Here is a 23,419-nt window from a genome sequence, read left to right on the forward strand (position 1 = left end):
TGACACAGCTGGTACGCATCAAGTAGTGTTCTTCAGCAATGAAGAACAGTGAAGAGGTGACCACCCCTTTCTTTGTACAACCAAATGTACTCCTTCCAGCACAGTGCCGTGCTTCTCAGCAGTCACTCATGCACTCAGAGTCCTAATGCTCAGAAAAACCTTTCAGGCTAGATTCAGCCCTATGTGAGCTGCTGTTTACATCTTCAGGTCTGAGGCGAGGGCTGGCTGACAGAAACAGAAGAATCAAAAAATAAGTGCTTAAGGATAAATTTCTCCAGTTACATGAACTTGTCTGCCCATCAAATGGACAAAACAAAAAGAGAGCACAAATGGAATTTGTCAGTTACTGATAACTCATCATCCTTGTTTAGAGAAAAAAGGAGTTTCACCTCATTGTAGCAGAACAAGACATTGCTCAAATGCCTCTGGGGAAGCTCCCAAAGATTTGTCTATCTTCAGCTCATTCTTGACCTTTAGACTAAAGCCCTAGCTGCTATCAACATTTATTAGCTTGGAAAAATAAAATCAGAGTGGCTTTAGTGGTAGGACAGTTTCTTTGATGGCTTAAAGTTCTTTAAGCAGGAACTAACACTTCAAATGTTTCATTGCAGCTAGTGTAAACGTATGAATATCTTAGCTTTTGCTTTCTTCTGAACATGTAAGAAAGAATCTGTTTCCTTATTGTGTTCTCCCTTAAACTCCTGCTGCAGTAGGTCCCCAGATGCACAACTTTAACTCACGGGAGCTGCCAGGCTTTGCATTGCAGGTGTATAATGGAACCATTAAGGGGCCTTTGCAAAATATCTACTGCACAACGCAGCGTGGATTCAGAGGTGCTCCTTTCTGCTACAGTGCACAGAAATTGTTAGCTTCAAACATTTTTCAGCAGTCTAAGACACTGAATGAGAGGACCAAAAAAGAACTACAGTTCTGAAAGTGATTTTATCCTATCCATGATACAAACTATTTGGATAAAGAAAATCCTCTGCAGTTTGCGTGAAGCAGCAGAATTCCCACAGTACTAAGACATTTGAAGTTACAAAACAGCTTGTAGAGCAGTCATCGTGGGAGTGAATGTTCATATTGCAAATAGGAGATGTTGAAAATACTTTTTATTTTTGAAGGTTTAGAAAGTTTTCAGCTCTTAAATTGCCATGGTCAGTGGGTCAGGTTACACAAATTCTGCATATCTAAGATCTTTGTGTTCCTAAAAGGCATTAAAATTAACCCAGCCTTGATAAGCACCAGCCACTGTCAGGGCCAAATCCAGGCTTCAGATGCCCTCATGAATCTTTTCTCCCTTCTGTTAAGGAAATACATCAATTAAGGGTCACAATATTATGGAAACAGTCCTTTACAATTTCCTGCCTACTTCACCTTTAAGAACTCTTCAGCTTGACAGACTGAATCCAGCTTTGGCTTTTAAGAAACACTTTGCCATTTTGCGCGTCAGCCTTAATCCATTTTTCTGTTCCATTCCTTTGGTTCATGTGACCTAGAAAATAAGAGAGTTCTGTTTAGCTGAGTTTGACACACAGCAAACATCATCTTCACACTGCCATTTTTTATAGCCCCCTGGGAATACTCTCTAAGACTTATTTAGGAGAATTTATTTCTCACAGAGGTTTCTGACACTCACCCTGTCTCATTGTGGTCTCTACTATGGCTGTAGGGGAATCTCTGTTCAAGTGCTTGAAGCACCTCCTCTCCCTCCTTCTTCAGTGATGTTGGTGCCTGCAGAGTTGTTTCCTTCACAAAGTCTCACTCCTTTCTTCTCTGGTTGAAGATTCTACTTCCTCACCTTCTTAAATACATTATCCCAGAAGTGCTGACACTGTCACTGGTGGGCTCAGCCTTAGCTACTGATGGGTCCATACTGGAGCTGGCTGACTTCTAGCAGCTTCTTGCCCCCGCAGCCCCCTACTACCACACAAACCCAACAGATAGCTCTACATAGGACATTAATCTGGCTGGCTCATTTGGGAAGCCTTCACCTTCACTGCAAGCATGGAGAAGAGCCTTATGCAAGGCTTGACTTTCCAGATGACCAGACATGTTGCTGCTATCGCTGTTGCTCCTTGGGAAGTGTCTGCCTTATGTGTTTCATGAAAACTTAGGGTGCAAGGTGGTGCTCTGAAAAGCTTACTGTAGAACAGACAGAGAATGTTCAACTCACCTTCATTTTGCAAAGAAGAAAGTGAGGCCCCATTTATAAAGAAAATTTATGACCAAATTGGGAGCTAAACTGGGATCTTTTATGACCCAGATCAGTGTCTTTATCACAAGCTCAGCCTTCACTTTGGTTTATCTTTACAAAATATCTTTTTATGATTAGCATGTGTCTCACTGGATGAATTCTAAGTTTAGAACTAACTTGAGCCTAGAATAGCATGAAGGATGGGGCAGGGAAGCAGATTCTGAAGCAGCTTTACAAACATGCTATGCTCTGACCTGTAACACAGCTGAAATTAATTTTTGGCCAAGTCAAAACCAGTGGCAAAACTCCAAGTGACATCACCACAATGGTTTCTGCAGTATAAGCCCATGTGCCAGAACTTTTCAATAGCTTTGGTGCTTCTAATTCATTTAAAGTCACAGGCCAAAGCCACATCACTCACAGGCTGAGGTACTGGTTAGAGGTATGTGACTGTCAGAGGATTCCAAGACTGACAGTAGAGAGATTTCAGTGTCCTTTGTTATCAGACCACAGCATACTTTCAAGGATCTCCATATGGGTGCTCTAGTACCGTTTTTGCACCACTGAGTGCCTCAGGCAGCACCACTCTCAGTGTAATTCCTACTGTAAGGCAGATCCACAGTTCTACTCCCCAGCTAATTCCAGACTCTATGACGATCATGATGAAGCTGGACAAAGATGTTACACGTGAAAATCTAAAGCTTCAGTTTCTCCAAATGCTTTCCTGAACCAATGGTGTTGTATCAGAGAATGCAGAACAGAAAACAAAGTCTGTCTTTGAACAGGAGGCAGACCTTAAAACATTAAATCAGCCTGAATTTTAAAGAACAAATAGCCTTCAGGTGTCAAAACAACATGAACCAGCAGTGACAATGTCAATTGATCTCTTAAGAGCGTTGTTGGAACACTGAAAATACTGTGGTGTTTTGGGTTTTTAACTTAAGATGAGGGCACAATAAAAGTAGGACAGAGATACATGTCCAGGAAATGCATATTGGAGTGCTTGGTGCTAGTTCCTCCTCTCATTTGTCTGTTACTGTGACTTCTGCACGAAGAATGAACACTGAAGCGCAGCATCAGGAACAGTTTCATGCCCTGATTACATCCTGCTACACTTTTGCTAAAAGTTAAGAGCTTTGCAAAAAACCAGAAACAAATTAACAAGAGCTATTGTAAAGCTGGGTTGTTGTCTGAGCTCTGTTTCTCATTTTACATTTGCTGTGTGAACTTAGAAAAATGTTTTGTTCCTGATGCTTCTTTTGGACGTTTGCCTGTGAAGGGAATGCAGAAAAATATCAAACTGCCTGCAAGAGAGTGTCAAGTTCCACTCCCTAGGGATGAAGCATCTTCAAACCATTTGTAGGTTATTAAGCCTATTGCCAGTAGCAGATTCAAAACAAGCTTAAGATTATTTAAACAACTTTATGTGTGAGGCTCTAATCAAGTACCAAGGTCTGGTTGGAGATCTTTGGATGACTTTGGTCTTAACTGTACTCATTGCTTGTAGCCTGAGCACCATGGGAATATCAGTGGCTTAAGGATGACTTTACTAGCACAATTAAATCATGAAAGCCAACAGCCTGATGGGTTGAGGATAAGGAGGGAAAAAAACCATAAATTCTTCTCAAACTCCACCAGTCAAGACAGCAGCAGGAGCTCAGGAGAAGATACATGTACTGGCAGTGTGCCGTGTGGCCACCATTTCAACTGAACACCAAGGAAAAAGGGCTTGTCCCCTGTTTGGTGTCCAAAGGCAGAGGACACCTTTGCAGAACTTTATACAGCCAAGTACTGACTGCTCACTTGTCTTCGTGAAGACTGATGAAGTTAAAAAGAGCTCCGTTTTCATATCATTTAACACATGAAAAGGAGCTTACTTGAAACCTTGCTCAATGGTGTGGTTAGGACTGTGAGACAGCTTGAGTTCAGTCCAAGCTCAAACCAATACAAATCTGCAGGACAGCATCTCTTCTAATGTGCTTTCTGACAGCTGGATGAACTTTCTCTCTGACTTGAAAGAATGTAATCTTTTCCAGATACAGCCTGGGTCTGTCCTTGTCTTTTTAAGATACTGTTTAAGGATCAAGGCTTCACAGAGGGAGAGTATTAGGGGGACACTGTAAAACGAAGCTCTTCCCGCTCAGTTATAGTGGCAGAGGATCAATAAAAGTTGCTTCTAGGAAAGGAGAAAAGTTTTGAAGTGCCTTGAGAACAGAGAAAACAGGGAGGGATGCAGCAGTTACTGTAACTCTCAGTGCAACAGGCCCCAGTCAGCTGCACAGTGGGAGAAGGAGTGCGGCACACAGCTGGTCAGCTTCAGAAGAAACCTAAGCCTCAGCATACTGCCATGCTACAAGCTCTTCCAGTGATTTCCCTTTTAAAGACAGGTTGCTTGCCTTGTATACTGCCCTCCTTCACCTGTATCCCTGGGACTCCTTGCAGCTAAAGCAGCAGAAGTTACCTCAAATACCACAGAGTTTCTGGTGACCAAAGCAGCTAAGGCATCTGTAAATCTTTGTGTGTGGTGTATGAGACTCGTGCAGTCAGCAAGCTCCTTTCACCCTGGCTCTGAAGCAACCCTACAGGGTAAGTCCACAGCACCTCACAGGTCCTTTTCTCAGTACTACTAGATAAGAAGACATTCTGTGAGCAGTAAGAAACAACTCATTCCTGAAGGATACTGAGGTAGGACACATCTGTCTGAACACCCCGCAGGTAATTATTCTATTGTATTTTGAACTTAAATGGCCTTATTAGAAAAGATGCTCTAAAGCACATGTTTGAATTTGAAGATTATTTGAATTTTAACCCTGCCCTTCCACCAGTTTGCAACTCTTTTGGCTTGGCAATCTCCTAAGCTCTTTTTCTGCTTGACACTTTTTAGCTGCTATCCTCCCTTTTACTATATGTAGCTTGAGATAGTAGGTGGGTAAAACCTGCCTGGATGCATTCCTGTGCAAACTACCTGGGGTGATCTTGCTTGGCATGGAGGTTGGACTTGGTGATCTCTGGAGATCCCTGCCAACCCCTAAGGTTCTGTGATTCTGTGAGCTCTACAGGCTGATTTAAGAGTACAGGTGGAGCTGGGACACAGGGAATGCACAGACATCAGTGCCTACTGATGCCCGTGGAAACAGATGTCTTATCCTTGCAAATCAGTCTGAAGAGTAAACTCTCTGGCACTGCTCTCATTAAGTGCTCCAGTCTTGCAAGATATTTGAAAGCTACTCTTATCATTCTGCCTCTCAAGCACTCACTCCAGGCTTTCATCTTCTAGCTTTGATTAAGTCCTGCTCTATTCCTTTACTATCTTGCAGAGCCCTGGATGTGACTGTTCGTGGGATTGCTGTATACTGACTTCCCCACTCAGCGTGGAGATGGGAGCCATGAGGCAGGGTGAGATGCCAACACATCACAGCCACTGTAGCAGAGCAGGAAAGGCTTGCCTAGAGCAGGTGACAGACTAGGAACATATTTACCCAAGTTACAGAATTCCAGCCTGTCTTCCCACTGTAGAACATCTCTCACAATATTCCCAGAGGCAAGTAAGGCTTCCTGAAAGCAGCTGGTTCCTGTGTCATCCACATGAGAACTGGACAGTTTCTGAAATAAATCATCTATTTTTAAACTAACCTCCGAGTTCAGAAGCATAACAATCTAAGCTGCCATGCTCCTGTGGTACAGAGGTGTTTTCCACTTGCAAAAACTCCTTTCTACATATTGGACTTCTTTAGCCACAGCAGAAAAGCTACAGCCTCCAAACCTAAAACTTCAACACTGGCTAATGTTTCCATGCTATAGAAACAGCATTACGTGATTTTTATTTCAGAATCTACTTGTACAAGAAAATTCTGAAATACCAACTTGAAGATAGGTGCTTGGCCTGCAGAAAGGATGCACTATCCCCACAGATAAGATAAAAGAGGAGGAGAAGCTGGAAGCATCTCCCTTGTCACAGCAAAGGAATATTTCTGGCTTAGAACAAAAAGGGGAGAACCTCTTTTCTAAATGGTAAGAAAAAGAGCAAAGCACATGTTAAATTCAGGCTTGTTTTGGGAAGGGAAGGGAAGGGAAGGGAAGGGAAGGGAAGGGAAGGGAAGGGAAGGGAAGGGAAGGGAAGGGAAGGGAAGGGAAGGGAAGGGAAGGGAAGGGAAGGGAAGGGAAGGGAAGGGAAGGGAAGGGAAGGGAAGGGAAGGGAAGGGAAGGGAAGGGAAGGGAAGGGAAGGGAAGGAAAGGGAAGGAAAGGGAAGGAAAGGGAAGGAAAGGGAAGGAAAGGGAAGGAAAGGGAAGGAAAGGGAAGGAAAGGGAAGGAAAGGGAAGGAAAGGGAAGGAAAGGGAAGGAAAGGGAAGGAAAGGGAAGGAAAGGGAGCTGCTATGAAGAACTGGTTACTTGATGTGTGAAAATACAGCTCTGTGCTGGTAATGATGACAGATGGAGATATTCTACTTCAGGCCAGCACTAGTTCAGCTGAGCTGAGTTCTGCAGGAAATCCCTTCAGGGGCTATTTTTCATCCAGCTGTGTTACAATCCATTTAGGACTGTATTTAATCAACATTTTGTGCAATGCCATAACCTCTTCAAACAACTGATAATCACTGTCCTAATGTTGCTGCCTATCCATGCCTTTGAGATATATAAATGTAAGGGTTAACTACTTAGAGCTGCTTTTGACCTCAACTGCCAAGATCACTTCCACACAGAGTGGTGGGTTGAAATATTGCATCCGCTTCAGCAAGGACTGCCCTACATAAACACTGAGTGAGCGTGGAACCACAGCAGCCACTCAGCTGTGACTATCTCAAATGCTACTCTTCACTGCTGCCAGTGACAAGATGGTTGACTGCCTAATGAGCCTTGTTCACTGAGGAAGTATTTTGAGGAGATCTGTTCTATGGAGCCTTGCTAGAATATGGGGCCCTCCCAAGTGTTTCTAGACTGAGAACTTGTAGCCACAGTTTTAAAAGCAATTGTATTTTATAAGCACTATCAAATTTAAATGCAGGTTACAATTCAAGCCTACTATTTTAAACAAGCAGGCTACAGATTAAAGTTGTATGTAAACAATTCAAGCCAAGAAGAGAAATGCCTATACATTTCAAGGCTGCTATTTTAAACAAGCAGGCTACAGATGAAAGTTGTATGTAAACAATTCTCATTTGAGAATATCGTGTTACATGGGGGAGGAGAAGAATTCTGTGCTTTTATTTCCCCTTAGGTTTAAAATCAAAGGAAAACTGAAAGCCTCGCCCAGTCCGCTATCAAATCAGGTCATAGTGACATAACACATTCGAAAACAAAAGCCAGAGCCTTCAGACACATTGTGTTAATGCTTCCCCTTGAGCAAACTGAGTAATTAGTAACAGCAACAGCTGTAACTTCTAGATAGACACATCTGGAGGGGAGGAGAGAAACACGCGCCCTGACAATGAATTGTACAACTGTTGTCTGAAGGAGGAAACAGCAAGGCATGGGATTCCCAAGTTCAATTTGAAATGCATTAGAAGAACACTTCCAGTAATGACAGGCACCTTTCCATGTACTCTCTATTCCTCTATGGTCCAGCTTCTCCAGCTAGAGTTAGCTCCTCTAGCTAACTCCCACCCTGTCCTGCACTGCTTGATGTTTACACTGTACACTTATAAATAGGCCATGTTCTCCCCCTCCCACCCGACAGAAAGAGAGAAAGCTTTTCAGTATATTTTTAATAGACATTCCCTGGCAACTCCGTATGTGACTGCCTAAGCCAACCAAACAATGGGTCAAATTCAGCCCTGGATTACCTCCCACAGAATAATGTCAAGGATGAATCTGGCTCTAAGACTTTGGTTAGAGAGCCAGTTTGCATTTACCAAAGAAAATGAAAAAGTTATCTAGCAGCACTGGGAGTACAATGGCACAAGCAAACATTCAAGCTCAAACAGACAAAACAAGAAGCCAAGAGCAATAAACTCAAAGAAACGTAGATGTCTTTGACTAAGACCAGACAGACACATACTGGAAGCCAAGATTAGTAAGTCTTACCACTCAGAGTTACGTGGTCCTCTTTGGAGGCACTCTGTGCTTCTTTTAACTGGATCTCTGAGCTCACGTCCACTTTTCTACCAGACAACTGTAAATAGGCTTTGAGAGATGCAGGCACCTTGACTGTAATTGAGCCTGGTATAAATTTAAAATGAAACCTAGTTAGTTTGAAACTGAGATCAAAGAATAAAGCAGGCAGCTATTTAATGAACAAATCAAATAGTTGTTTTGTTCATTTGTTGTTGGGTTGTTTTTTTTTGGTTGGTTGGTTTTTTAAGCAGCCTATAGACACAGAAACCTCTTTTTTTTGTCTCTGAATGGATAAATGAGGATATTTTCATTTATGATAACCAGAATACTGCATATTACATGTGGGAAATGCTGTTACAGTATTTCTTTGGCAGACATGAAAAATTAACACTGACATACACCACTAGCAGTGGCTCTTGGTAGAGGATCTCATTGCAGGAATGATCCAGGGAAACGAATTTAACAGCTCTCAACTATAGTGACTTCAGTTGCATCTTCTAGCTGCATATTTACACTTCTGAGCAAGGACAGGGGAGGGGATTTGATGACTGATTCCTCCAATGCATGGCACATTATGGAACAACTACCTCTCTGGCATGATCAAATGCCCCATACACACTATCAGCACTAGCAACTGTCTTTGCTTTAGCACACAGGGCCAGCTGTTCATATCATTAAGCAGATGCAGGCTCAAAAGTCACTAATCAATTTACATTTTATTAGTACAACTGCAGCTTTGGGAGCCTGAATAATTCTACTCAACATTGGAAAGAGAAATTTAGAATTCTGCTTCTACCCCTAATGGATTGCCCACATTAGTCATGTTTGGTATGACTTGGTCACAATGTCTGGAAGCTGCACCTCACACATTTACACAAAAAACTATGGATTTGTATGTGTGGTCCTTAGTTTTTGCATAATTCCAACACGGACTTAAACATAAAAAAACCACCAAACCCAAAATCCAAAACCACCAAACAGTTATGGATAAAAGTAAACTGTCTTTAAGTACGTCCCAAAAGCTGAAGCAGAACACAAGAAAACTGACATCCTAACAGCTGAACAGTCAGAAAGCATCTCTAGATTTCAGTTCAGCACAATCACTTGCCTGTGACAGTCCTCATGAACAAATAACTATCAGTATAATTTAAGCTTAAGTTCTGCTGGATACACAAAAGCCTCAGTATAAAAAAAAAATAATTGGGAAAGATCTTGTCTTGGGTCCTTCTTGGAGAGCTGCTCAGCTCTGTGACTCACAAAACCCAGCACACATGCAGCTAATTTATCACCAATAGGGTATTTTCTACACTGCAGCTGTCAGCGGTTACTCTGAACTTAGGGAATAAGCAAAACTAGAACTTCATCAACTTTGACTTTACTAAACTGTGCTGCCAGAGGAGATGGCAAGCAATGTATTGAAAACAACATTAACTAGCTTTTACTAAGTACGTTCCTCTTTGCCACTAAATCACAGAGATACTAATTTTGTAATAAGTGATCCAAAGAGTAGCTGAGAAATGATCTAAAAATAACCTGTGTACCAGTGGAAGGAATCGGAACAGCTTGTACAGCAGGATGGTGCTCAAGTGATTTCTCTGTATTTCCTTCATGACTCGCTTTCTGAGTACCTGCTGGGTTTTACCAGGGCACAAGCACTGTCTCACAGATCAGAGTGGGGTGTCATGTTCATTTAAACTAGCTGAAGTGCTGACACCATGATGTGTAAAAATGATGTAGTTGTGTTTTTTTTTTTGCAAACGGAGATGTATTTAGGGCTTTGCCATTTACAATATCCTATCTTCTGCATGGAAGAAATGCAAATCACAGTATCACAGTATCATCAAGGTTGGAAGAGACCTCATAGATCATCAAGTCCAACCCTTTACCACAGAGCTCAAGGCTAGACCTAGTGCCACGTTCAACCTTGCCTTGAACAGCCCCAGGGACGGCGACTCCACCACCTCCCTGGGCGGCCCATTCCAGTGTCCAATGACTCTCTCAGTGAAGAACTTTCTCCTCACCTCGAGCCTAAATTTCCCCTGGTGCAGCTTGAGGCTGTGTCCTCTCGTTCTGGCACTGGCCACCTGAGAGAAGAGAGCAACCTCCCCCTGGCTACAACCTCCCCTCAGGTAGTTGTAGACAGCAATGAGGTCACCCCTGAGCCTCCTCTTCTCCAGGCTAAACAATCCCAGCTCCCTGAACTTCACTAAGAATTGTAATTATGGTGATTGAACAGGAGGGAAAACAGGAAGAATGGTAGTGTAAGACTTGCTTGTCTTTGTTTTTCTGCTTTCCAATTTCTGTAACAAGACATTTCACTCTTAAAAGGCAGGAAGAAGACATTTACGTGTGTCAGTTGTCACCCTGCGCATACATGTATCAGCATCACAGAGTACGCTGTGCTCAAGGCAAAGAGAATATGGAGCCCAAATCAGATCTGCAGAACTCTGCTGGGTATGTTGCCAATAAAAAAAGGAAAATGTTGAAAAACACAAACATTTGGTAATCCATTTTAGGTATCATTGCCTCTTCAAGAATTTACTGCATTTATATACTTCTAATAATGAGGTAAAAAGGAATGTAGGTAACCCAAAATCACAAACTACTTTTTTTTCCAGACAGAATAAGAGAAAAAAAAAAAAACAACCCCAACCTTATTTCTTTTGCTATTACATCATAAGTTGACACAGAAAGAAAAATGTTTGGTTTAGTTTGGTCACCTTTCTGGGATTTCAGATCCACTTCTCTTAACTGACTGACATAAACATCTATTGTCCCATGATGCGTAGAAGCTTTGAGAATTCCATCAGATGAATCTAAAGAAAACAAAGAGAAGAGAACTGCTGTATCATTCATTTTTTAAAATACAATTTTGCTAGAATCTTCCTTTGCATTTTGGAGCAAGTCCAGGGAAGCACAAAAAAAAGAGTTATGTACGTGAACGAGAGGCGGTCAGTAAAATATCTGTTTAAATACAACGCTAGAAATAAAAGTTTTGGCAAGAAATTTTGAAGTCCTAATGGAGACATTTCTCAGTTTTAGGATGTGCACACAAAAAAAACCCAGTCAAATTTACAAAAGTGGCTAAATCAACTAAATCAAACCTGAAAGATGCTTCCCATTTGAAGAAGTAAAAATAAACTTGGTTAATCATCACAAGGATGTCTAGTATTAATGCTGTACTCTTGCCATAGCAGTTTTAGCTCTAAATAAGCTCATCTGGAGCTTTTCTGATGCCAGTTCTCAACCACAGATGTGGAAGATCAGTGTATTACATCCATCAGTGAAAACACGGAAAGGGATTATCCCACAGCTAAAATGGATTTCTTTAGAGGGGGAAGCAATTTAAAAAGTAGCCAATCCACATTTATTCAGCTGAGAAACTGAGACCATCTTTGGCTAAGAACAAAACAGTAAATCTTCATTAATTGAAATCAATGAACTAGAAAAAAAAAGGTTTTGCTTTAGTGGCAATGAAACATTTTATTGATGGCTTTTTAAAAGGTTGTTCATAATAGATATTTGAAAGTTAAAGTCATGAAACCAGGAAAATTTAGTATGAATCAACCTCTTTAATGAACATTTCCAGTATGGGGACTTGACATTTACATGTAAAATGTATTTTTGCAGATATTCCCAACGAGATCTAGTAACAGCCAACCACTGAATCTCCACAGGATTAGCAAAAGAAGTTTGATCTTAATGGACAGTTTTCCTCCCCAGGATTAGTGTCTGTTTAGGGTTAGTTCCTCCTCTCTGAAACAAAGCAAACACTGCAAGCTTTATCATTTCTGACTATACCAAACACAGAAGACCCATTTCTTCAATGCATAATTGGGATAAACGTAGATAATTTGGGAGGGAAAATGTTTGTTTTTTTTTGTTTGTTTGTTTTTGGTTTTTTTTTGTTTTTTGTTTTTTGTTTTTTTTTCCCAGCTGGGAAAATTTGACTTGGCAGCAAAGCAGAGCAGAGAATGCATAACCAGACCATACCAACAACATTGAGAAGCAACTGTCCTGGAAAGCTAATAGGCCTATTAGATGTCCTGGCTTGTCCCACTCTTCTGCTGATGGGGGAAGCAAAGGCTGGAGGAAAACAAAGGCTTTGGCCATTATGTCCCCTCCCAAACTGATAAAAAGGTACCCAGAGGTGTTTAGGTACTTGTTGGTGCCTTGCCCAAATAAGGATAAGCGAGCCCTGGTTTCAGCTAATGCGGTCAGTTTTGCAAATGCCATTCTGGTTGGTGAATCTCTGTGGCCAAAGGAGCCATTGCACTCAGGCAAATAATATAAACTGAGCTGCCTCTGCCTCACTGCATGCTGCTCTGCATTCTGCTCTGCTCAGACAATGTGCTCTGCCTTACTGCTCTTGGCTTGGACAATGGGTTCTGCTCTGCCTCGTGCTTCAGACCAGCATAGCTTGGTTGGGCTTGAACTACCTGGAAACCTAAGTGCCTCAAGTTTACTAGGAGAAGGCAGTGAGTGCCTCATGACATGGTGAGAAGTGCCACTGACATTGCGCTCTCTGCACATCTGCAAGAGATCCTGCCTGTACCTCTGCAAACCTCAGTGCCAAGAGGAACCAGGATCAGGTCAGAGATTGTCTGCGTCTTTCCCAGCACCCTGCTAGAGCCTGGGAAGGTCTAGAAGCCTCTAAACAGCTATCAAGATGCAGAGAAGTTCCAACACTGCTGTAAAGGAGACAGGGACTATCATGAAATTCCAACTCCACCACAAGTAACACAGACATTCCCTAGGGCTCCAGAACACCTTTTAAGTGGCGCAGAGCCATTTTGTGGCTAAACTACTTTCCAATTTTCTGATTCTCCTAAATGAATTGCCCATAAGCATCCTCGTGAAGATTTTCCCAACCAAATCAGAGCCCAAATTTAACTAGTTTGTATACAGTTTGTGGGTGGAAATAAAATAACTACATATTCTATAATTCCTGCCTTGTTAATTGCCACAACTAAATCAGCAACTTCTAGCAGGACTGACCATCAGCCAGCAGTGTTCCCTGGCAGGAAAGAAGTCCAACAGTGTCCTTGGCAGTATTAACTGGAGCATGGCCAGTGTATCAAGGAAAGGATCGTGTCTCTCTACTCAGCACTTCATTAGACCACATCCAGAATACAGCCTCCAGTGTGGGTGTGAGCAAGAGAAGGCAGACATCAACAAACTGAAGTGAATTCAGTGCAGAAGCACTAAGATAAGGAAACACCTTCCTCATCAGGAGAGCCTGAGAGATGAGTGCTTCCAGACCTGACAGCAGGCTCTTAGTATCTGCTAGGAGGTGATCAAGGTTTCTCAGAATGGTACACAATAAAAGCCAAATAAACAACAGCTGTAAGGTGAATGAAGAGAGTTTCAATTTGGGTAGAAAGAAAATCTATTTCAGCCTCAGACAAACAGCAGAATGGCTTGCCCACAGAGGGTGTGCAGAAGGTTTGCATCCTTGGAAGCTTTCCAGGCCACAGGATCCTTCTAGCAGGTTAGAGACTATAGACTGCTTGAACAGGGGTGACCTCTGAAAGTCCCTTGTGACCTCAAGCATTCTGGGATTTTGCTGCTTCCTGAGGTCTCTTCCAACCTGAGACTTCCTATTAATTTACCAAACTAAAAAGATGAAGCTGTTCTAAAACCAAAGTACTGCATTACTTTTTGTAAGGTTATCCAATTTTCTTTTAAGTAGCAACTTATAAAAATAGTTCTGTACGTTTTTAAATTCAAACCCATTCAAAACCTTTTGAATGTTTGTTAGAAGTAGAAAGCTTCTAGTATAGGGCTGGAAAACAATTTGTTTGGACTAACATAGTTAACAGTATAGGGGGGGAAAAAATGGATCATACTTCTATACCTCAAAAATGTCTGTGTAAAACATTGATTTTAATCCTCTTCCACAGAGAGTTTCTTAGGAAGTGTCCAAAAAATTAAAGTAGACTTACACAAACAATAACAAAATTAATTCTCTTTATTTTATAAATAGTAAAGCAGAAATTTAAAGACAGACAACAGCATTAGTTTCTCATTTTATTGCAGAATTACCCAAAAGAAGAAATTGTCAACACAGTTGCCAACATTTGCACCAAAGTATTTTGGAAAATAATCCATCACTCTTGACTGTGTTTTAGTTTGACTTGTAAGGATGCATCCCCAAAGTGTAGAGGTGAGTGCATTTTTTTCAGTTAACTGATCAAATCCTGCTGTATCCCAATGAAAACACAGCCAGGGAAGTTGGAAGGTCTGAGTTATTCTTCCTGTTTCTAATAGCAAAACCCTGTCAGGTTTCTGGCAATCCAACCAATTATCTTGTGGAGTAAATTTCTCAAGTACAAAAACCTTTCACTTAGAACTCAACATTTTCTTGCTCAAGCTCTTAGAATTGAACCACTGGAGCTTAACAATTACTTGCCTTTGGAAAAATTAATAGAAACCTAAAGGTTGTTTGATGTTCTTTAGGAAAAGTCTAAGCCTAAATAAGACCCTCAGAACTGAATTCTGAAAAAATAAAGTCTATTTAACTTAACTGTAAGATGTGTCCTAACATTTAAGCTGAACCTGGCTAATTAAGGAAAATAAGCATCATCTGTTGATGGAAAAACCTACCTCCTGTGCTAAGAAACTTCTATTTAAATACTCTTCATATTCTGAGTTTATTTAACAGAAGGAAGAGCCAACTAGCAAGCTTAATTTAACTCTGTGGTTTAAAGACCAACTCAAAAGAATGCTTATTGCAATCATTTTCCAGAATGTTAGTAGAGACCACTTAGAAACATAGGAATTGTAACAGTACAGCTCGTCCCTTCACAGTGCTTAGTGACTATGGGTGCTACCACTAGCAGAAATCTTTGAGCTGTGGGCCTGTAATCAAGTTTATCTACAGAAGGGGAAACCCTTCTACACACATGCAGAAGACATTGGGCCTCATCTAGGATTCTGTTACTTAGATTTTCTGTCATAAAAATAAGGAGAATTTGAGTTTCTCACTTGTGTTGATGCACTATGCTTAAAGAAGAGCTCCTAATATTTGTCTAGAATAATGCAACTGAAATGATGTCCACTGTAATTGATAACTCTGAGTTATCCTCCTGTTGTACTAAAGCTCAAGTCCCTGAAGGAAAATTTCTGAGCTCTTTTATTTCTGAAGGGAAAACCAATGATTAGCATAACAGTTTGGAAGCTTTTAAATTCTTGGAGGCCTTCTACATACAATATGCAATACATTAATGATTAATGCTCTGTGATATAAAAAGTAAACATAGAATATAGCTAAGCATTGGTATCAGCAAATGTGAAAGAGAACAAAGTTCATATGCAAAACTGTTGCATTTGATGCACACTTAATCTTTCCTTGTGTCTCTTTTATCCCATCTGAATACAACACATGACATCTAAACTCAATCTAACATGCAAATCTCAGCAGGTATAGCAAAAACTAGACAACCTTGCCCAACTGCAAAAGGCTGACAACCAAGTTTGGAAAGGATCTCCACCAGCTATCAGTGCTACTCCTGGAAACAGGGCAGAAACGTCTGCATGGAATCGTCTCCTTTTTACTATCCCTGTGAATATTCAGCCTTTAGAAAGCAGAAGGAAAGAGTGAATAAAGAAGAATGAAAAAAGAAGTATCTCAGAGAGAAGGTAGAACCTACCTACTGTGATACTCCCTGTTTTGGTCTGAAGGCTGGTGTTACCTATTAGGAAAAGAAAAAGGGGGAAAATATGTTAAAAGCATATTATTTAACAGTTTCCTGAAATCACAACAAAGGCTAAAGTAATGAGATGCCATACAAGGGCACTGTAGCTGTAGTAGTGTATCTTACATACTGCATATAAAAGCAAACTAGCATAAACTGCTCTACTGCTTGAATATTACTGCTTTACAAACAAAAATCATACCACATGTGGGTGACAGTGATGTGATTACCACATGTGGGTAACAGTGACGTGATTTCAGACAAGAAAAACACTCTGAGTAAAACTTAAAGACAGACTGGATATGAAAGAGAGAAAAGCAGAAAGGCATTCTAACAATAAAGCACAATAATTTGTTAGTTTATTTGGGAGCCAACTTTCTTTTTAATTGCTTTGGTGCATGCAACAGCACTATGGATGATTCAAGCAATTTAATAGGATGCCTAGAAGAAACAGATTGTGTTTTCCTCTTTTATATACATGTCCCCTCTACCAAATATGTAGTACTCTTTACCTAGAGCATCAAAAGAGTCTGGAAGAACAGATACACTTAGTAATAGTAAGGCTATCTATACTACTAATGGTCTAATAAAGTTGGTAGGAACTTCCATAATTCCATATATTCCCAAAATGGATAATTCCCTCACAAAAAAAAAAAAAAGCTTTAAATATAAAATTCCAATTTAGTAATACAACGGTTTTCAGATTTTATTTTTGTTAAGGCTCTTTTAAAATGTGCAAAAATAAAGCTCTGCTCCCATCTCCTCTAGTTGCACAGCAGCAAACAGCCATTAGGGCAGGATGCATTCCACTGTATATGATCTGCACTGTTTTTCTTAGTGGTCTGTGGGCTAAAAGCTAGAAAAGCAGCCTATCATCAACAGGCTTCAATTCATCATTTCAAGAACATTCTACATAAAATACTTAGGAGTTCTGGAAATCAGAGTTGAAACAAAAGTATTTCAATGGACTTGAAAGATGTTTGGCTTTAATCTTAGCCGCTTTTAAAAAGGCACATTATAATTATCTCACCCCTTCCCCAACTTATCCTGACTGGTACTTATTTTTGTACAAACTACAACAAATCCTAGGGTTTTGGCAGCTCTCCTTAACCACAAGCTTGCATGGCAGATATGACTAATGTGGCACAATGTGAACATATCAGTATGATGGACTCACCATCCCCCCCATATGTTTTGAAGGCACTCAAGGCAGCAGAGCTATTCTTGTGAGAAGAGCAAATAAAAGCACCAGGCAGCTTTTCAGTTGGGATACTCTGTCCAGTTTGGGGCTTTCCAGTCAAGACAGACACCAATGTACTGAAGTGAGGCCGGAGTAGGGTACTGAGATTAGGTATAGTAGGTATTACTGAGCACACTACAAGTGCTCAGAGAGCTTCAAAAGGAGAAGGCTGAGGAGAAACCTTGTTGTGGTCTTTACCTAATGGGAGGCTATAGGGGCAGACTCTCTTCATAACAATGCAGCAAGAGCAGATAACAATTACAAGTTGCCGTAATGGAAATTATTAAAACCAAACCTTTCACCCACCTCCCCCAAAATTCCAAAACACAACCACCAAAAAACAAAACCCCCACAAAGCAGGAAAAAGGAGAAAAGTTTTTCCTCACTGGAAGCCTAATTCAAGACTGAGACAAGTCACCCGGAAAGGTCACACAATTGTTGCCCTAGAGAATATTTAAGGCTCAACCAGATAAGGCCATGAGTAAGTTTGCTTTAATTGAGACCACTTTAAGCATTACTTTGGATTTATGTCAAATTCCTTTCCAAATTAGACTATTTTGTGCAACTCATCCCAAGACTTTGACACAGCTGCCAAAAGGGGTTTCCTTTTTCTCCTACATGCCCTGTGGTGGGGAAGTTTCACCATAACATTATTGCCCATAGAGAAAGCAGTACATTTCCCAGGCTCAGAGCTCTTGCCCATTTCTTTTTCATGTGCCAACTCAAAAGCTGACATCTGTAATGCCTAGTGAAAGAAATGGTGAAAATGACTCAATGCTAATTTCTTCAAAATAACACATTATTCATTTGCCATACGAGCATGAAGCATGCAAAAGAACAATTAAGAATGCCTGGCGCTGGCAGTGTTGGAATTGTACAACCCAAGATTAAGCTACAAAATGGGTCACAGGCAAATCTGTAGAGTTTGCACTGCCCTAATGTCAAAGTTCTCAGTTCAAAAGTCACGAAGTCCAGCCCAGTTTTGTGCTCAGCTGTGCTGATTCTTTGCTAACTACAACAGCATACCACCAATAATGGGTTTCAGTGGCCTCCATTGCCCAGAAAACCATCTACCCAAGATCTCACAAAACACTAACTAAAAAAATGGAGCCACCTCATGAGCAAAGACTAGGAGTGAAAGTGTCCCCTTTTTTGCTAATATGAAATTATAAGAGGAGTTTCTATCTTTACCATTAACATGTTTGTGTGTGTTTCTATGTGTAAGCAATATAATAACTTAAAAGACTCTAAAAGTACTTGCTGTTACTATTAAAATATGATGTTTTGCAAAAAGCATTTTTCTGAACAAACAGACTAGAAGGACCAAGCAAATGCTGTCATGCAGTTGCTTTCCAAGGAAACAGCTAACATAACATTAGGTGTTCCAGACCAATTTAGGAGAGATCTCGTGATAATAAACCTGAAGTAATGCAAGATGTGTTTGTGTCATTTGGATAGAGATCTATTTGTTCTTAGATTATCTATTATTCATCAGCTAAATGACAATAGGGCATTGCTAAGGAAGTAAGTAATTAACTACAGCAGTTAGCATTCTATTTTTTTTATCAAGATAATACAAATAATCTTTTGTATGTATGCAGGCAAGAAGGTGCTCACCAACTTACCACTCTACAGCATCGATGTATTAAAGTTAGAAAAAAACTCAAACCAAATCAAAACATCTTCTCAGAAAAAAGTACCAGTCTACAGATCAGAAAAACAAGGTAAGAGCAAGAGGGGAAAGAAAGTTTATTTCTGCCAGACTTTAACAAGTTTGGAAACTATTCTTAAACTTACTATAGCTGGATAGAAGAGCTACTCCCTTAACGAATAACCAAGAGTCATTTCCCAAGCAAGAAGATAACACAAAATTTCTAGGGAATTATACCAAATTGCTTATAAGGTAAAAATCTGACAACCTGGAACTCAGACTGACCTGTGTCATATTCACCTCCAGCTTGTTTTACTTTAGCCACCACAAACATTACAGTACAGTCAGAACTGAGTGAGAATTTTATTGAACTGAAAACCCACCACAGATTCCAACCTCCATTGCTGTTTATATAAAAGACAATCAAGTTAGTCATAGTTCTATGTGAAGGACATTACAAGGTGGATGGATTAGAGACTCTTTTTTCCCCTTAAAGAACAGAATCTCTACTGTTAGTGTGGAATGCCAGCACAAACAGACTATTACTGTGAAAAAAGTCTAAATATGTCTGAGTTCTGCCATTGCTCTTATCAGATGCTGCAAGAATTACTTCTGTGAAAAGAGGGGGAAAAGAAGCATTTTTACTATTTTTGGTATATAATTTCCATTGGTGAAATGTAAAGTACATAGACAACCTTAGTATGTGTGGCGCTTCCTTCCTTGCGGCACCAGGCTCTGCAGACCCCCTTAGCAGAGGGAGGTGACCCAAAAAACAAGGGAGAATGGACACAGATGCCTGTCAAAAGGGGCAAAGAAAATCCCTTCCAGCCCCCCTCACCCCCTCATTTGCCCTTGCACAACAGATATAGGGCACTAGAGGTTGGAGGTGAGGTGATTTTGGAAGCAGAAGTAACACCACCGGGGGGGTTGACTAAAGCAAATCAGTTGCCCCCTCGCATCAGAATTTGTACCCACTTGTACCCAAAAGAAAAGGAGGAGGGTAATTGTTATTGGTGATTCCCTTCTGAAAGGAACAGAGGGCCCCATATGTTGGCTGGACCCATCCCACAGGGAAGTCTGCTGCCTCCCTGGAGCCCGGGTCAGGGATGTTACCAGAAGGCTGCCTACAGTAGTGCAGCCTTCTGATTACTGTCCCTTGTTGGTTATGCAGGAGGGAAATGAAGAGGCTGATACCAGAAGTCTGAAAGCAAAAAGGAACTTCAAGGCACTGGGAAAAGTAGTTGAGGAATCGGAGGCACAGGTAACCTTTTCATCAATACCCTTAGTTGCAGGTAGGCATGCTGAGAGGAACAGGAAATCCTGCCTGATTAACAAGTGGCTCAGAGGCTGGTGCCACCAACAAAATTCTGGGTTCTTTGATCTAGGGAAACTTCATATGGCCCTGGGTCTGCTAGCGACAGATGGGATACATCTCTCTCAGAGGGGGAGAAAGATCTGGCACATGAGCTGGCAGGACTTGTTGAAAGGGCTATAAACTAGGCTGGAAGGGGGAGGGGGTTAAACAGCTGGAGGCTGCCTCAAGATCACTTGCCCTTGTTCTTGTGGACGACTTTAACCTGCCAGACACTGCAGAGAAGAGGCAGTCTAGAAGGTTCCAAGAGTGTATGGAGGACAACTTTTTATCTCAGCTGTTACATGAGCCTACCAGGGGTGCAGTCCTGGTGAGGTCCCTGGAGCACAAGCCCTGTGAGGAGAGGCTGAGGGAGCTAGGGTTGTTTAGCCTGGAGATGAGGAGGCTCAGGGGTGACCTTATTGCTGTCATCAGGTGGGGCTCAGTCTCCCAGGCAACTAGCAACAGAATGAGGGGACACAGTCTCCAGTTGTGCCAGGGAGGTACACGCTGGATATCAGGAGGAGGTTCTTCACAGAGAGAGTGATTTGCCATTGGAATGGGCTACCCAGGGAGTCAGTGAAGTCACCGTCCCTGGAGGTGTTCAAGAAAAGCCTGGATGAGGCACTTAGTGCCATGGTCTAGTTGACTGGCTAGGGCTGGGTGCTAGGTTGGACTGGATGATCTTGGAGGTCTCTTCCAACCTGGTTGATTCTATGATTCTATAATGTGTGCTTTTTGCCATTTCACAAGTGTGCTTACAAAATATATTTCTAAAAAAGTACAGTGTGCTATATGGCAAATTAATTCTCAGCAACTTAGGCTCTAACAAATGTAGAACTGTTCTGTTCATACGCCATGCCCACTGGCTACTGTGAACACAACCTTCGAAGGAACTAGATTTGTGGCACTCTTTCCCTAACCACATGACACTGTTTCCTTCTTACCATGAATGCTTCCCAGCAGAATATCACCAGCTACTGAAGACAGAGATGATGATTCTGCATAGAGGTACTTAGTTTTCAGCAGCCCATCTTCAGTAGATATGTTGATAGATGTCCCCTGCAGCTTCTCTATATTCACACTCTAAGAGAAATAAACTTAAATAAACATAATGGAAAACCTGTCATCACAGTTGGAAAAGGCAGAGGGAAGTAACAGTACTAAGAGGCACAATAAATGGAAAGCAGTTGTTGGTGCAGAACAAACAGAATCAAGTTCTTAGTTAAAAGCTATAGAACAAATAATCAAAAACACACCCGAGAAACCATCTTTTCATCCAAGAGCTCTAATCAAGTTAATAATTCTTTACATTTCTGTGAATTACTGCATCCATCACACAGGTGAAGGACCAAAATGTCACAAATGGATGAAAGAACAACTTTATTTCATTTTAAAACACTTCATTGTGAAGGTAAAACAACCCAAACAATTAGCTTTAAAAATGAAGCCTTAACAACTGTAACCATTCTGACACTGAGAGCATCAGTAAGCAGTTTTCTGGCATCATGTGCTAACATACCCATTGCTTCTGTTACACACAGCTCTTTCTTTAGACCTTTAGCTGGCTCACTTCATAGACACTGCTCTGATGAAGCTCTGCAAAAAGGCCACAGCTGCTCTCAGTAAAACTGTTCCTGTTTCTTTGATTAATAAGGTCCCTATTCTTGGATGTAAACCTAAACAGTCTTGGAAAATCTTCTCAATAGAAATGGAGACTGATGTACAATGAAATGCAGACAGGTGCACTATGGACAGATTTGGGGAACAAAAAATGACAAAGGAGATTATCTGTGTACAAGGAACATGTTGTATGACCGAACCCACACCTACCTGAACAAAACAGAATGTGCTTGTGCAGCTACCATGTGAATTAAATCCTATTCTTCCTCAGTTAACCTTGATTTAAGATGGAATTCTGCAATAGTTCTTACTTAATCCTCATGCAATTTTTATTTTGATTATGGGCACTAAGCAAATTGCACAAAATCCTTGTTTATTATGTAAAATGACATGTGGCCTTCTAGAACAAACTAGGCCTTACCAATTCACCTTTAAATCTACTTTAGCATTGTTAGATGGTGGGATAAAAGTTAATACACACCCCAGAAAAAAAGATGTTGGCTCTTCCAGTGTCATATTACATAAAGCATAAGGTAGGAGTGAAACAAGAGGTAGCATTGCACAGACTCCTTGCTGTCTTGTGAGCTGACGACGCTGGCACATGACAGCCACATTCTACTGTGACCGTACCAACCTAATAAGCTTTACACCATCTTTACACTTCAAGGCCTAAGATAACAGAATGGACTATTGACTTAAAACTTCAGACATGATGCTATGACCCAAAGTAGGCCACCAAGAGTGTTAAATTACTTGCAAAGAACCTTTCCAATTTCATCAGGGCCGTCTTTGCTATCAGCACAATAAAAATAGAGAATACTTAAGGCAGAGGAGAAATAAAACAAAAACAGCTGTGGTTTGAGTGCAAAGTGGCTGCTTTGTGGTATTCCTGAATGGGAAAAGGAAAGCCCAAAAAGCTCCATCTCTTGCTATGGTATGCAAGTTTTGACTCTATTTAGATATGTCTTTTATTTTAAATATTACAAAGTGCTTTATTACATAAACAAGCTCACACAGCAACTCTGCTCATTTTCCAGCCCAAACTACCTCTCCTAAAAGTGCACAGCAATAAAAGGAGTTGTCTCAGCACATGACAGAAGAAGTACCGAGTCAGCTAGTTTCTATGAAGAATAAACCAAAACCTAACAGTGAAATGAATATTTGTTTCAGAATAACCCAAACTGAGGGTAAGGGGGGATCTGGGGTGAGGCAGGTCAGACTGCTCAAGACTGAAAAAAAAGAAACTCTAGATAGGGAAAGCATAGAAGAATATAAACAGACAGGATTGCTTTTTTACAGAGCCTAAATCTGTTTTCAATTTCAAATTCTTTGACTTCTATGATTTCTTTTTTTGGCAGAACCTAGATATTTGGCTCTGCTAAAAAAGTGTTATAGACAAGTCCCTGTGGCACAGATTAGCTAATGACTCCCCAGTCAAACAAATTTGATTGCCCACTGAACCACCAGGTTTTCTGGAAAAAATCCTTCCCTTAGGAGTAGAGCCTTGGGAGTTGCAGTTACTGACCACAGGCCAAGTTCCATTAGTTTCTTAACATTTAAAGAAAAACTGTCAGTCTATCTTTATAAATCATATTCAAAAGTTTCTAT

General features: G+C 40.9%; 1 protein-coding gene and 1 long non-coding RNA gene across 2 annotated transcripts in view; one reads left to right on the top strand and one right to left on the bottom strand.

Annotated features, from left to right (window-relative positions):
* Positions 1–1,095: 1,095 nt before the first annotated feature.
* FAM185A (family with sequence similarity 185 member A) overlaps positions 1,096–23,419 on the bottom strand; it is a 35,464-nt gene continuing 13,140 nt past the window's right edge. Inside the window, exons 4-8 of the mRNA XM_064142556.1 lie at positions 21,136–21,274; positions 15,902–15,943; positions 10,970–11,065; positions 8,220–8,354; positions 1,096–1,495 (exon numbers count right to left, since the gene is read on the bottom strand). Of these exons, the coding sequence (XP_063998626.1) occupies positions 1,380–1,495; positions 8,220–8,354; positions 10,970–11,065; positions 15,902–15,943; positions 21,136–21,274 (528 nt within the window). The 3' untranslated portion in view covers positions 1,096–1,379. The remainder of the gene's footprint in view (positions 1,496–8,219; positions 8,355–10,969; positions 11,066–15,901; positions 15,944–21,135; positions 21,275–23,419) is intronic.
* On the top strand, positions 4,711–6,214 carry LOC135174898 (uncharacterized). Its single transcript, XR_010302132.1, has 3 exons — positions 4,711–4,783; positions 5,515–5,593; positions 6,027–6,214. It is a non-coding gene; the product is annotated as an uncharacterized LOC135174898 (long non-coding RNA).

The sequence above is a fragment of the Pogoniulus pusillus genome, chromosome 4 (genome assembly GCF_015220805.1).
Source record: "Pogoniulus pusillus isolate bPogPus1 chromosome 4, bPogPus1.pri, whole genome shotgun sequence".
Taxonomy (NCBI): domain Eukaryota; kingdom Metazoa; phylum Chordata; class Aves; order Piciformes; family Lybiidae; genus Pogoniulus; species Pogoniulus pusillus.